Genomic DNA, 15047 nt, shown 5'->3' with positions numbered 1-15047 from the left:
CAAGCTTCAAAATACCACAAAGGATCCATTGGTTGCAGAAAGCAAAACATTAACGGTTTTTTACTGGTTGCAGAAACAAAACAGTAAAGGAGCTGACATGAAGAAAATGGAGCATTGTCTGCATGCCGAAAACCCTTGCTAATTATTCCTTGTAGGTTTTCCAAAAGGGGATTCAGTTCTTTTATGCATCCTTGGGTGTAAATACTAATATTACATAAATAATGCAGTTTGGTAACCATACAGAACTGGTCCTTTTGATCCTACTGTTCTATATGACCAACTAATCTCTTTTTGTTCTCAGATTCGTCAGGAAGCAGGGCCCTGGTATTTCCACCAGGAGGAAGAGCAACGTCTGCAAAGCCCTTTTCACCCATGGGAGGTGTAGGGAGATTTCCAGGATCTTTTCCTGGACAAAGAACTGCAGCTCCAGAACCGCAGAGAAGCAGAATGCCACCCCCAAGACCTGATACTGGTTCTAAGCCTGAAACAGGCCTTCCTCCTGTGCCAAATACTCCAAGACCCAACCCTTCAAGTCTTTCAAATTTGTACAATAGAGGACCGCCTCCTGTGCCAGCAGCAAGCAGACAAGTCAGCTTGGGGATTACACCTCCACCTTTCCCAGGAAACAGAAATGCAGGATTTGGAGGACCCATTCGCCAATCATCACCCGGCAGTTCTCCTTTCTCAAACAGGCCTCCTCTTCCTCCTACACCAAGCAGGTCAACAGAAGATAAGCCGCCTCCACCACCACCTCCAACAGGAAACAGGCCACCCCTCAACAGGGAGCCTTCCCTGCCACTTCCTCCACCTCAAAACAACAAGCCTCCTATTCCTTCCACGCCTCGGCCATCTTCACAAGTTCCTCCTCCCCCTCCTCCAAGTAGGCCAGGCCCACCACTGGTTCCGCCAACATCCAGTGGAAATGGTGAAATGCCACGGCTTCCCCAAAGGAATGTATCACTGGCCTCTTCTCCACCAGTCTTGCCTGGCTCTGGTCGTTCTGGACCACTTCCTCCCCCACCTAATGAGAGGCCACCACCTCCTGTAAGAGATCCACCTAGCAGATCAGGTAAGCCTCCATATATTGTACTGGTAAAGACACAAATTAACTTAGTAGAATGGGATATTGTAATACATTCACACAATGTTCTTAGGTTTTGGGCCTCAGCTCATATATGGCCTTGTTGCCGCAGTAACATGAAGGGAAATTACATATGAGCTGGGCCATCTCCATTAATGCTTTTCCCAGAGGAAGTCCTACTCAAGTGATTCCTCTCATTCATTCCCTCATTTTCTTCTGAGGGCAAAAAATTGCTCTATTTTTGGGTAATTTCCTCTTACAACTGTGGTGATGGGACTGTTTCACTTGGAGATTCTTAGATGTGTGAACTGAGGCTTGATTCCACAAAAGAGGGGCCAGTTGTTTGTATATCTTATGGCACACATACATCAAAGTCAGGGTATGTGTGCCATAAGTCAGAGTACAAAGTAAAAAGGCTATCCAGAGAAGAGAAAATCTGGGTTGGGAAGGCACTGCTAGTCTCTATGCATAAACATTGCCCATTCCATGAGACCTCCTTACTTCATTCCTTCTCACTGCTAGTAATTTACCCATGTGTCTGACATCTTTAAAAAAAAAAAAAGCGGGAGGGGGGATTAATTTTTTAAAAGCCACTATACTGAATCAAACATGGTGACTCCTCTTAAAGAGAACAGAGACCTTTGATTTGAGACCTCTTCAAAACTATTTGCATTTTGTATTGGATTTGGACATGTGATATTACCATTTGTTCCAGTGGTCCCAGTTGACTGGCAGAATAGAATTTCTCTGCTGGTATAAGCTGAATAGATCCTCTGTTGAATCTATTCAGCTTTAAAATAAAGTATAGGAAGGATTTCCTTTTATCGTCTTGACCCTAGAAACCGCTGGCCACATACAGAGTTGCAGCAGTACAGATGTTGCCTGTAGTTAACCTGAAGGGGACTGTTAAAGAACAAAATGCTACTGATTAACTTGTTTGTTTTTTTAAAAAAATAGTTGTAGGTGTGATTTGCCCTAGCACATTCTGCCTAAATACACCCTAACTGTAGAAATAATGTTGCTATGGGACTGTTCCTGCAATACACCTTACAAATTATTGGTTCGCTTTGGAGAGATCCTATGAAGATCCATTCCTATGAAGCAGCCTATTCCATTCCTATGAAGCAGAGATCCATTCCTATGAAGCAGCCTGATGGAGGGGCCCATCACTAGGGTGTGCTTCCCAAATGAATGGGCTTCTAGAAGTCAAGTTTGCAGTGAAGTTTGCAGATCCAATGCAAAAGAAAGAGGAGATGTGAAAGTATTCACATCTTTGTGAGTATAATTCCTATGAGAAGCAGAGAGTCAATATGGAGACAGAAAATGGTTAACATGTTTCTGTTTCTTAATCGCTTTTTAATTTTTCTCTCTCCCTGTATGAAATTCTCTTGTTGGTTTTTGTCACTTCCAAATAAGGGAGATTTGGAAATCTTGTATGGCTTATCATTCTGAAATACAGTAACTCCTTGTCTGCTCATTTTGAACTCAGGACCCCTTCCACCCCCACCCCCAATAAGCAGAAATGGCAGCACTTCACGGGCATTGCCAGCTACTCCACAGCTTCCTTCCAGAGTGGGATTTGATAAACACAGAAGTGGACCAGTGCCACCACTTCCTCCTGAGAGACCTGGTTCTGGAGCACCACCTCCACCTCCTCCACCCTCATCAGCCATCCGAAATGGCTTCCAGGATTCTTCATGTGATGGTGTGTGATATACTCTATATACTTTCAAATATAGACAACAAGTTTAGATAGTGTGATAGCTAGTTACAGAGAATAGACTGCATAGAAACTATAATCTTGAAATAACCAAACTAGTGTGTGTGTCCTGTTCAGAAATTGACACATTCTCTGAATAAGGACTTCTTTAATGCTTAAACATGGAGTCTGTTTGGACACTACTTTGCCTGCTGGCACTAGCACACACGCAACAAGGATACGTGCACACAATGAGCATGCCTGTGTTTTCCCCCTTCTGGTATGCCATGGCACCTTTCCCTCATTGTGCGGAGGAGCTGGTTTTTCTGAACCATTCTTCTACATGCAAGCAAATACTACCTTAAATTATATTTGTCTGCATGTAAAAGAGCAATTCGGATGAGCTGCACCCACCAAAAAAAACCCCATATACACACATAATTAGAGAGAGGTGTGTGGCAGGGAGGATGTGTGTGTGCTCATGGTGCACGCATGCCTTTATTTACATGTATGTGGTTGACAAAGTATCATCTGAACCAGCCCATGAGCATTTTAGAGTTTGTTTACGAACTGAGCTAGTTCTTGAAATGTGCCAAGTCTGCATATGCTTTAAATGGGCCACATAATTAAATACATATATTGGCCAACATCTTCAGCAGTGCTATGAGTATGGTAAGAAGGGCAACCTGCTCACAGAGCAGCTAAAGAATAGCTGCATTAAAGGTTTCTGTTGCAGCTCAATGTAGATGGAGAGGGAAGAGGAAGCTATATTTGCCATTTGCTTCTCTCCCTCCCTCCAAAAGCCCATATTGCTTCCAGAAATATGTCCCTGAAGGTTGCACAGCCCTTAGGGGAGGGATTCTCAACCTTGAGTCCCCAGATGTTGTTGGACTACAACATCCATCATTCCCTGCCATTTGCCATTGTGGCTGGTGATTATGGGAGTTGTCGTCCAACAACATAAGGTTGAGAATCTCTGCCTTAGAGACATATTGCTGGGGCTTTGGGAGGAAAGGGAGGGAAGAAAAATAGCTCCCCCCTTCCACTTACGCTGGCCGTGGAAGAAGCTCTCAGCAGCCACCAGCCAGGGTGGATTTGATTTAAATCAAACTGATTTAAATCACGATTTAAATCACGATTTAAATCACTAGCAGGGTGGATAAACATTAAAAAAAAATCCAATTTAAATTTAAAAAAATCAGATTTTTTTGATTTAAATTGAATTTTTTTTATTTAAATTGGATTTTTTTGATTTAAATCGGATTTTTTTTTAATTTTTATCCACCCTGCTAGTGATTTAAATCGTGATTTAAATCGTGATTTAAATCAGTTTGATTTAAATCAAATCCACCCTGCCACCAGCTGCTCTGTAAAAGTGGAGCCCTTCTTCTGCCCTTGTAGCACTGTGCAACATGTGGGCAGGGGCGTAGCCGCATTGTGCGAATGGGTTCAAAGAACCTGGGCTGCCAATGAAAAGGGCATAAGGGCATGCCCCGGGCCACTGTTTTTCAACAAAAACCATTCTCAAAGCAGTTTACATAGCAAAAGGAATGAGAAAATGGTCCCCTGTCCCCAAAAGGCTTACATTTTTAAAAGATATACACCAGCAACAGCCATTAGAGGGACGTTGTGTTATGATGAATAGGCACAGTTGCAATCTCCCCAATAAACAGAAGAGTGTCATCACTCTGATCACTGTTCAAAATCATCGATGATTTATATCATTAACAGTATATTACTCATAAAATGCCCCCTGTTTGTTAGGTGCTGTGTAAAGGTAAAAAGAAGGCCCTGTCTGTGGCTTATAGTCTATGACATTATGATGACACTGATGTTGCAAAGATGTCACTTAACCATTGCAGGCAGATACTCTGATGTTTTATTCTAAATCCATGAATCATGACAAGATTTGGAAGGATAGAAGAGCGGATCTGAGAGTTCTTTCAGTCCAACATGTCATGATACAATGAGGTTGTTCTTACAATCAGCCAAAACCAGGCTAAGGAAACCAAGCCTGGTCTTGGCGGCTCGTAAGAACCATTGGCAGCAGTGCGGTTGCTGGTGGCGCTCTGGTGGCAAACCTGCCTGCACAGCCACCCTCTTAAATGAGGTTAAGGGAGCACTCGCTACCTTAACCCCATTTCCCTGCTCGTGTGCAGCGCCTGCTGCTTTTAGCTGATAGCTGCCCGTCGCAGCTGGGATACCCATAATGCACAGCGCACTCCCACGCATTGTGGGAGTTCTGAGGGCTAGGAAGATGCATCCCATCCCCGACCCTCCATGCTCCCGGGCCTGCTGGTGAACGTCTGGGTGGGCGATCCACCCGCCGAAGGAGAAACGAGGGATCATTTGCGGGGAGGTAAGCGTTAGCAGCCTTTCTCTCTCAAGAGAAAGGGCTCAATATGAAAAATGTTGACAGATGCAGACTAGTAGTGATGTGTTTCCTGAGGGACAAGAGCAACTGCCTCTGGCATGGAAGGAGAAATATGACTGATAAAGGAAATTCTATAGGAAGCTGTATTTAAACATATTGGCTAATGTTATGTTTACAAAATACCTAGTCTGTTTCATACTTTAAATCTTAAAGTTGAAGGGAAGGTGTCCTAATTGGTCCAGCATGCCTAAACTGTAGAAGTAGTTTTTACATTAGCAATACATAGGAACATAGGAAGCTGCCATATACTGAGTCAGACCATTGGTCCATCTAGCTCAGTATTGTCTTCACAGACTGGCAGTGGGTTCTCCAAGGTTGCAGGCAGGAGTCTCTCTCAGCCCTATCTTGGAGGAGGAGCCAGGGAGGGAACTTGGAACCTTCTGCTCTTCCCAGAGCGGCTCCATCCCCTGAGGGGAAGATCTCATAGTGCTCACACTTCTAGTCACCCTTTCATCTGCAACCAAGGTGGACCCTGCTTAGCTATAAGGGGAAAAGTCATGCTTGCTACCACAAGACCAGCTCTCCTCTCCAAGCAAAGGAAATAATTACAAATTATTTCTAGCACAATTCCCCTGGATTAATGTATTAGTGGGATTTTGTCTTACTGTGGCATGACTCATCTATAATAGAATGTTCCAGAAACATGTTAAGAGTCACTTTTTTATATATCTGCAGATGAATGGGAAAATAGGTTTTCATTCCATCCTCTCTCTGACTTGCCGCCTCCAGAGCCATTTGTGCCCATGAACAAAAGCTACCCCAGCAAACTGGCACGGAATGATAATAGAAGTAAGTATTTTTGTTGAAGGTGGTTCATCTTGAGGTATTGGGTAGTAATGTATTTGGTAATTATTACTGAGATTAAAATACGTGAAGGGCTTTGAATGCTCAAAAAGTGCCACATAAATGTTCAGTATCTCACATGCTGCACAATGATGGTACAGCGTCGCTACCACAGCTGCAAGTGTCTAAAACTCTATCCATGGTGTTGCAAAACTGTTCCACAATTGCACAATTGCAGTTGTGCAACAGTATACCCATTAGCCAGGGGAGGTAGCATTGCACAACACTGTAAGTGGTGTTTTAGATACTTGCAGATGCGTGGGTGGTGCTGTACCGTCACACTGTGTCTGTGTTCTGAAACTTCTATGATTTTATTGTTTATACTGCATCATCCAGATGGCTCTAGAAAGTTCACATAAATAAAAACAAAAGAAATAGCCCATTAAAGACAAAATTAAAACCATTTAAAGATCAGTAAGGGCCAGGCTATAAAGATATTGCTTTGCCAGTACAAGTTTTTCCATCCATTATCCAGAAAAGGAGCCGCTGCAGGGAGTTTCCCCATTCTTTTCTAAAAAAAGAAGACTCTTTGCCTGGAGTCTACTAAAAAGAAACACATGCTGGCCTTTGCCATCAGCTGGAGGAATAAGGCCTTTTGTTTTTGTATTGCTGTCTGCTGTAAGCTGCCTTAGGGATCATGCTGATCAAAAGGCAGGGTCTTCAAAATAAATATTGCTTTCAAGTCTTGTGGCGGGGGGCAGGGGGAAACAAAACAGCTCCTACCAATCCAGGTCATGTCATGGGCATAACACACCTTCATAGCTGTAAGCTTATATCCATTACACAGCAATAATACATAAAATATCTCATAAGAACGGCCCTGCTGGATCAGGCTCAAGGCCTACCTAGTCCAGCATCCTGTCTCTCACAGTGGCCCACCAGATGCCTCTGGGAAGCCCACAGTCAAGAGGTAAGGGCATGCCCTCTCTCCAGCAAGTTATCCAGACATGGCTTCATGCCACAGGGTATCCAAAGAGTGAATCTGCTTCGCAGCAGATTTGCAGCTGTTTAATTTGGGGGGTTAGATGGACCGTTCACACAGGGACAGCTCCTCTCCGCATTCCTTGCAGATCTTTTTCCTGTGTACGTTCCCCAGCTTGCTCTGGGTTTTTTCTCCAACCGATCATATCCCAGAGGAGGAGGTGAGGCACGACTATACCTGCGCCACCTAATAGATTTCCCTGCTCCTTCTTTTTCCTGTCTCCCCTCATTTCCCCCCCAATCTCTCTTCTTGGGCTAGCAGATTGGGGCTGGCTGCTGGATGATGGTGAACTGAATGCCTGGAACCCCTGCCCCGTTGCCCTCCCCTTCCCTTTCTCCTGGGTGCAAGAAGCTCCTTCCGGGTTAGCAATAATTGCCATCATCATCATCATCATCATCATCATCATCATAACACAACCTGGGAGCAGCCAGCCAACCAGATACCCTGTGGGAGGAGGGGGAGGGGGAGGAGAGCGGTGGCAGCTTCCTCCTGGCATCTGGAGGAAGAGTGCAAGGAGCCGAGCTGAGCCAAGGGGTGGCACCAGCTCAAGCAAGCCAGCAGGCTGCTGTGCTGCCTTTTGATTCTGCTCACATAGTCAGGGAGGCAGGCAGGCAGAGTGCGCTGGATCCATCCTTGAATGAACTAGGAGCACAGCAGCGGCAGGCATGGAGAGGAGCCCGCACCAGTTCACACAAACAAATTCTCCTCCCAGCAAATGCATTTTCCTTAAAGTCAAAAGAAAGATTGGCTCTGGCTGGGCGCTAAACCTTTTTAAATTGTTAGTTTAACAGTTCCCATTCATGCTTGCTTTAACTTCAGCGTTACGGAAGATCAGTGGGACAGATTGCCAAGCAGCACCCTCTGCTGACACTTGGTGTTCCACAAGTTCACCCAGCAATTAAAAAAAAAAAAAAAAAAAAAACACGAATGTGCAAGTTTTTTAAAAAGCTGAATTATCAATAATGGCCCCTCCACACAATACAGAGAAGCATCGGGGCATACCAGAAGCTTTGTTTTGTTTTTTGTTTAAGCCGCTGAAAATAGAAGATTTTTTTATGCCGGACATAATTCGGGCTAAGCCAGAATGTGCAGCTCTAATTTGGGGAGAACCAGAATCATGTGTGAACTGGCCCGATAGCCATCTGCGACTTCAGGATAAATCTGGCTGAAATGTGAACTCGCACCCTCCATTCTGGAGAAGATGCGAGCTTGAATCCATGTGTGTAAAAGTCTCTGCTCTTGCAACTCTGCAACTGGTATTCAGAGGCATCTTGCCTCTGGGGCTGGAGGTGGCCTGTAGCCACTAGACTAGTAGCCATTGATAGACCTGTCCCCCATGAATTTGTCTAATCCCCATTTAAAGCCATCCAAATTTGTGGCCATCACCACATCCCATGGCAGAGAATTCCATAGATTAATTATGTGCTGTGTGAAAAAGCATTTTCTTTTGTTGGTCCTAATTTTCCCGACCTTCAGTTCCATAAGATGGCCCCTGGTTCTAGAGTTGTGAGAGAGGGAGAAACATTTTTCTCTGTCCACTCTCTCTCTGCTCCATGCATAATGTTATATACCTTGATCATGTCTACCCATAATCGCCTCTTTTCCAAACTAAAGAAACACAGATGCTGTAGCCTTGCCTCATAAGGAAGGTGCTCCAGGCCCCTGATCATCTTGGTTGCTCTCTTCTGCACTTTTTCCAATTCTAGGAACATAGGAAGCTGCCATATACTGAGTCAGACCATTGGTCTATCTCAGGCCTTCTCAACTTGGGCCCACCAGCTGTTTTTGAACTACAGCTCCCATAATCCCCAGCCACAGTGGCCAATAGCCAAGGATTATGGGAATTGTAGGCCAACATCTGCAGGAGGGCCGAAGTTGAGCAGCCTTGGTCTGTCTAGCTCAGTATTGTCTTCACAGACTGGCAGGGGCTTCTTCAAGGTTGCAGGCAGGAATCTCTCTCAGCCGTATCTTAGAGAAGCCAGGGAGGGAACTTGGAACCTCCCCTGAAGGGAATATCTTACATTGTTCATACTTCTAGTCTCCCATTCATAAGTAACCAGGGTGGACCCCGCTTAGCTAAAGGGACAGGTCATGCTTGCTATCACAAGACCAGCTCTCCTCTCCTAATTCTACAGTATCCTCCTTAAGATACAGTGACCAGGACTGTACTCATTACTCCAAATGTGGCCGCACCATAGATTTGTATAAGGGCATTGTAACACTAGCATTCTTATTTTCAGTCCCCTTCCTAATGATCCCTAGCATGGAATTTTCACAGCTGCTGTGCACTGAGTCGAAACTTTCAATGAGCTGTCAACCACGACCCCAAGATCTTTCTCCTGGTCAGTCACTGACAGTAGATGTATTTTGAAAACTAGTTGTTTTGCCTAATATTTCAAATGGCTAGCTTAGGCATACACCTCAATTGAGTTTGGGGAGGGAGTGGGATGATGTGGCAAAGCAGGGGAAAAGATATAATGTAGAGTATTTGTCTCTTTTTCTTTAGGTGGATCTAACCGCAGAGAACGAGGTGTGCCTCCACTTCCCCCTATTCCGAGGTGAAGCGGGCTTCTAGTCCTCTTGAGGGTGGTTGATGTCCTGAAACTTTTCCTGAACCTCTCCTAGCCTTCCTTGTTGTGAGAAGGCTGCCTCTCCTACAGCATTCTTTCTTTTGGATATGCATCCCACCCCAGTACCATGAATTCTATGAGACTGAAGTGCTTGCTTTGGATTTCCATTTTCGTTTATAAAAGATAGATGCATAGGCTATAATTCTAACCTTTTTAAAAAAAAACTTGGGAGTAAGTTACTTTGAAATCATTGAGGTGCTTAGGATCAGATTGGGGTATATTATGGCTTTATCTATCGCACTCCAAGTCCAATCCCATTCATAGTCTTGTCTTCAGTATCAATAAGAACAAAGCCATCAGCTAATTTCTTAATGCAGGGGCAGAAACATTTCACATTGCTTTATCGTCTTTATCGCATTTGACCTAAACTTGATTTAACTTCCTTGGGTACATCTTCCGCAGGAGACACTCATGAGCATTGCTATACAGGCTAAATATGGCTCCTTACAATCTGGAATTGTACAGCCTGTGTGAGCTTGTGGGTCAAATGGATCTGACCAGTTTGGAATACCATAAGGCACAAGAGTTAATACATTCCATCTCAAGGAAAGAGGAGGAGATAATTGTGTGGCCTTATTCCCTCAGGCAATCTACCAAATTTCAAATTCCTGTTAGCCCTTCAAAGACCAAAGGAAGTGTTGCTATAATATTGGTAGCAGCTTTCACAAGCCCTCAGAAAATTCCTGTATCCTGATTCAGATGGGGCTCTCTGTGCACAGGCTTCTGAGTACCAAATCTAGCAGGTTGTGGGGCTGTGTGTGCAACTGAACTGTGTGCACAAGTCCCCTCTCTGATCCAGAGGAACCATGACTGTATATGTGGAACTATTGAAAAGCTATTATCCTGCTGATCACCAGTCCAGGAGGAGGATCTGGGGACTGAATGAAATTGAAACAGCTGGATTGGTGGATTTTATTTCTGCATGCACTCCATTGGACTGGGGTGCCAGAAAACACCATATCATAATGACTTCTTTGAAGTCAAACCTTCATTTTTTAAACAGTATTGCTATTGGACATTTTTGCTGAGTTGTGTGTCACCCTACAATTCTCAATCATTCTCTAAAGTGGATTATTATAGAGTTTTCTACTGCTGAATTACACCTGGGGTAAAATTATGCACATTATTATCCCATCTTGCTTATAAGACTCTCTACAGCTTTTCTGTTAACATCTCTACCCCGCGATTCAATTTTTTCTTTTCATACAGTTGAACCTGTTGCTTTATTTTATTTTAACTCTGAAAGCTTGTTGGTTTGGCTCTTGGGTGCTCAAGATGCTACTTTTATGTGGCAGCTGTTCATCAAGAATCCAGATACAAGCAGGAAGTGTCTGATGGCAGGGCACTTTCCCCTAACTGTTACAAGCCCTCACTTGTTTTTTCTTTGGGTGCAAAACAGTTGAATGGATTTATGTTCTGACTTTGCCACAAAGTGTAATTGCTTTCACAGGATTTTCCTCCCGCTAAAAAGGGAGAATATTTCTGGATTTTACTTCTGGTGCGGGGAAAAGAGAGAGAATGGTGTGTGTTTTTGAATTGTTGACAGCTTTTCAGTTTTACAACCAGTGTTCAGTTAATTTTATTCACAGATGTATGGTAAGGAAAGGTGGCATGGTTAGGAGGACGACTGTTCTACATTAGAATGTGCCCGGGATGTAAGCTCTGAAGATTACTCTTGATGATCATCTCCTCTGTATTTTCTTCCTCTGTTGGTGTGCAAATTGGAGACAACAGGATGCCTTTTCTGATGCTATCATGGAGGGAGGAACCAGTGGATGGTTGAAGAATCCAGCTGTGTAATATAGTGTTATAGTTTCTGAAATGGAGTTGTAAAGGGACAGGTAGAGCAAGATATCTTTAGAGATACATGTGCAAAAGTATATGTCTCTGGGAAAACTCTGGACAGGAATTCAAAACTATAAAGTTGCTCTATGTGAGTAGCCTTTTCAGCCAAGATTGTACCTTGATATAGGTGCAAGACTGTTTGAATTTCCATTGATTGATACAAAGCATGTAGGAGCTTGGTATGTAGAGAAGGTGAGAGAAAACATAGCTTTGCAATTTCATTATGTGTGTATACACAAATGTATGTATGATGATGTTTTGTGACTTTTTAACTAAAAAAAAAAGTTAAATATTTGAACAAATAAAATATTTGTTCAGTATCTGAGGGCTTTAGTGCTAAGAGGCATTCCATGCACCCTCTCTTGTGGTAGAATTACAGATGAAAACATTCAGGGATCAGTGATTCCACCCACACAGATTTTGCTGCAAAATCAGGCTTTGTTTTGCTTTTGTTTTGTACAGACACTTGTATAGTAATGTATAGCAACACCTCTCAGGATCACGTGTAGTCAACAATAATGGATTTTTCAGTGAACGATTGCCCTTTTCCTATGTACTTAATGACTCTAACATATGCAGTATTAATAGTCCCAGTTTCATTCCAAACACCCACACATGTTGTTTATATAACTTGGTAAGATGTAAAAGAGAAATTATTACTCTATATGTTGTTGAAACTGGGACATTTAAACTTTCTGAAAAACAAATGAAGAACAAGTCATTATTCAGTGGCAATTGTTTAAAAATGGCTTCAGATCAGTTGTTTTGTGTAAGTTGCTTATGAGCAAACTCCCCTTTTAAATATATCAATGAAGATGGCAGAGAAGAATCCCGAGTCCATTGTAATTGGCAGGGGCATCATTAGGGGATGTCTCATGGGGCATGGACCCCCCAATGAATTGCTCAGAGCTCCAAATCCCAGCAGCCACCTCCCTCTTCCATTACCTCTTCCAAAAGGGAAATGCAGCAGTGGAGGCACCTGCACAGAGCATGGGAGAGAACTCCTAGCCACACCTGGATCTGTGTTTCCTCCACCTTCATAGGTGCTATATTATAATATTAGAGACTTAAAGATGCATACATAATTATCCGGGGTAGGGGTATGATTGAGTTTAATTATCAAAAGGAGGGCTGTAGGCCTGGGCCCTGAATCTTTTAAGTACCTAGCAATGCCCCTGGTAATTGGTGGTAGTGATTCCATTGGCATCCTATATTAGGATCTTGGTTATGCACTATTAATTTAGAGCTAAAAATGCCAGACGCTCCTAAACAAGTCAAGGGGTCTCTCATTGCATTGTTCACTTGCTCATTGTTGCCAATAAATTAGCCCCTGAATGAATGAAGTTATGCAGCAGTGTTCTGCAACCCATTGGCCTAGATCATTTACACAGAAAATGGAACAGGCAAGTATGAAGAGCCAAGTGTGAAAAAGGGTTTACAAAGAATGAAATGGGAAAACATGCACAGTTAAAACTTGTAGGAGCTTTCCTAAACGGCGAGTGAATGCAGCTTCACTACAGTTATGCTGGGTGGGGGTGGAATTCATACAAGGGAACCATTTACAGTGAGGTCAGGATGGCGACAGAAGGCGCCATTCATACAGCCAATGGTATTATCCAGCTTTGCTCCTGATGATTTGCAGTTACTGCACACTATATGCATCCTTTAAAAGTAGCACTTTGGTGCAGTGCTCAAAGTGGCCTAATTTTAGGCACTTCCTGCTTCAGTAAAGCTGCCGTCCAGGAAAGCTCCAGGTGTTTTGTGACTTCCATTCCTGTGATCTTCAGAAACTGCAATGCAACTTTATACTTGACTGTATTAATTGACTGTACTATTGGCAATTTAATTCCAGTGCAATATTATCTAAAATTCTTAACCAAAGCCTTAGCATTTAGAATGTAATGTGGCCTTCAGAGAATGAAGCAAAGAAAGAAAGCTTCTCTCTTCCTCAGAGGATAATGTTTTAGCACTTTTTCTCTCCTATAGGAATCTTCTTCCAAATGTATATGTTAAATGCTGTCAGAAAATGTTTCAAAGGAGAAAAGAAAATAGGACTTACTTGTTCTGGGCAGTGTAAAGCATGACTTTCTCTCTCTTTCACCAGGAATATTAACAACATGTTTATGTTCAGCATATTTTATGATGGATATTTTAGAACCAGTATTTATTTGACTATGCACAATATTTAGCAGCAGAAAGCAAAATGGATTATTTCCAGTGGTGCCTTACTGTTTTTTAAAAAGCCCCCTTTTACATGTCCAAATGGCTATTGTCTTTTAAAATTAAAAATACCTGTTACATGATTCCCCATCACCCCCACAGCCCAGAATTTCAAAATGCTGTATAAAACAGTTCTTGCTGTATGATGATGTGGCATTTGGGCCTTGCCAAAGAGCAAAAACACCCTCAGTCCATTTACTAACTTTCCAATCCTTAAACGCTGCATTCTGTCTGATCAATTAGATGGGCTCCAGGGCACATGATACAGTCACCTTGCTGAAGCTAAGCAGTGCCTGGATGTGAGATTATTTGGAATCCTCATGATGCCACTTTGAGTTACATGATGGAAGAAGGCAGGCTATGAATAGAATAAATGGAGGCCAGCATCCTTAACACTCTGCTTGCACAAGGATGTTATGCTAGCACAAGGCTCTTGCATTAACTACTTGTACTAAATCTGGAGTTTGCATTCCAGTCAGACCAGGGTTGCCCTAACGCAAACGTGTTTGCGCTTTAGCAACAAGATGTGCAGCCTGTTGCACGTATTGTCATCGTCTTTTTTAAGGGAACCTTTGTGCAAGAACACAATTCCAAAAATCTCTTTTGATTTAGCACAACTAGGTTATCTTCTCAGCACAACTCTCCTCATTGCACAAGCACAGCGTTATAATGTTGGCCGAAATGTCCAAATGAGTTTAGGACTGAGGTCTTTAAAGAGAAGTTTAAAACCATACTAGATTATGCTTTTCTTGTGTTTTTTAATCTCTGTGACTGAAGTTGATTTGAACTTTGAGGGCAATCATTTCCAATATCTAATGCATCAAAAACTGTTTTTTCAAAGGTTGCACCTGTGTATTTAGAGTACAAAATATGTAAATATGTTTTATTTGATCATGTCTTTGGGTAATTAACATGCACACCCTTAATTATCTGTAAAATTATCATCATGACTCCAATTGTGAGAAAAGAGATGACAAATTAAACTCATGTCTGTCCAAAGCAACAATAAAAACAACATGGGAGCAAATGTTTGTCAGATGGAAGCTGGATTTGCATTTTAAAAATATATAACATGAATAGATGACGCACACTGTGTGGGCTAGTGACTCTTCTTTCTTCGAATCATTTTGTCCTCATCCAGCAAGGGTGGGCCTCACATGGCAACCTGCTTCCAGACTGAGTCCCCTATGCACTAAAGGCTACAATGCTGCCCCATGTCCTGGACTGGGACTATTCTGTGCACAGTACAGAACAGATAGCACTGTCAGCTTTGACAGTGCCAAGTTCTTGGCATTGGTACGCCTGTATTTGAA

The 15047-nt window shown here is 42.8% G+C and overlaps 1 protein-coding gene across 3 annotated transcripts in view; it reads left to right on the top strand.

Moving 5' to 3' along the window:
* Positions 1–14824, top strand: part of WIPF1 (WAS/WASL interacting protein family member 1) — an 84512-nt gene extending 69688 nt beyond the window's left edge. For all 3 annotated transcript variants that reach the window (XM_053266993.1, XM_053267003.1, XM_053267012.1), the window contains 4 exons: positions 302–1069; positions 2571–2786; positions 5890–6003; positions 9546–14824. In XM_053266993.1, the coding sequence (XP_053122968.1) occupies positions 302–1069; positions 2571–2786; positions 5890–6003; positions 9546–9601 (1154 nt within the window). In that variant the 3' untranslated portion in view covers positions 9602–14824. The remainder of the gene's footprint in view (positions 1–301; positions 1070–2570; positions 2787–5889; positions 6004–9545) is intronic.
* The last annotated feature ends 223 nt before the right edge of the window (positions 14825–15047 follow it).

The sequence above is a fragment of the Hemicordylus capensis genome, chromosome 1, assembly GCF_027244095.1.
Source record: "Hemicordylus capensis ecotype Gifberg chromosome 1, rHemCap1.1.pri, whole genome shotgun sequence".
In the NCBI taxonomy this organism is placed as follows: domain Eukaryota; kingdom Metazoa; phylum Chordata; class Lepidosauria; order Squamata; family Cordylidae; genus Hemicordylus; species Hemicordylus capensis.
The sequence above is the reverse complement of the archived record's forward strand: the minus strand, read 5'-3'. Positions and strand labels throughout refer to the sequence as shown.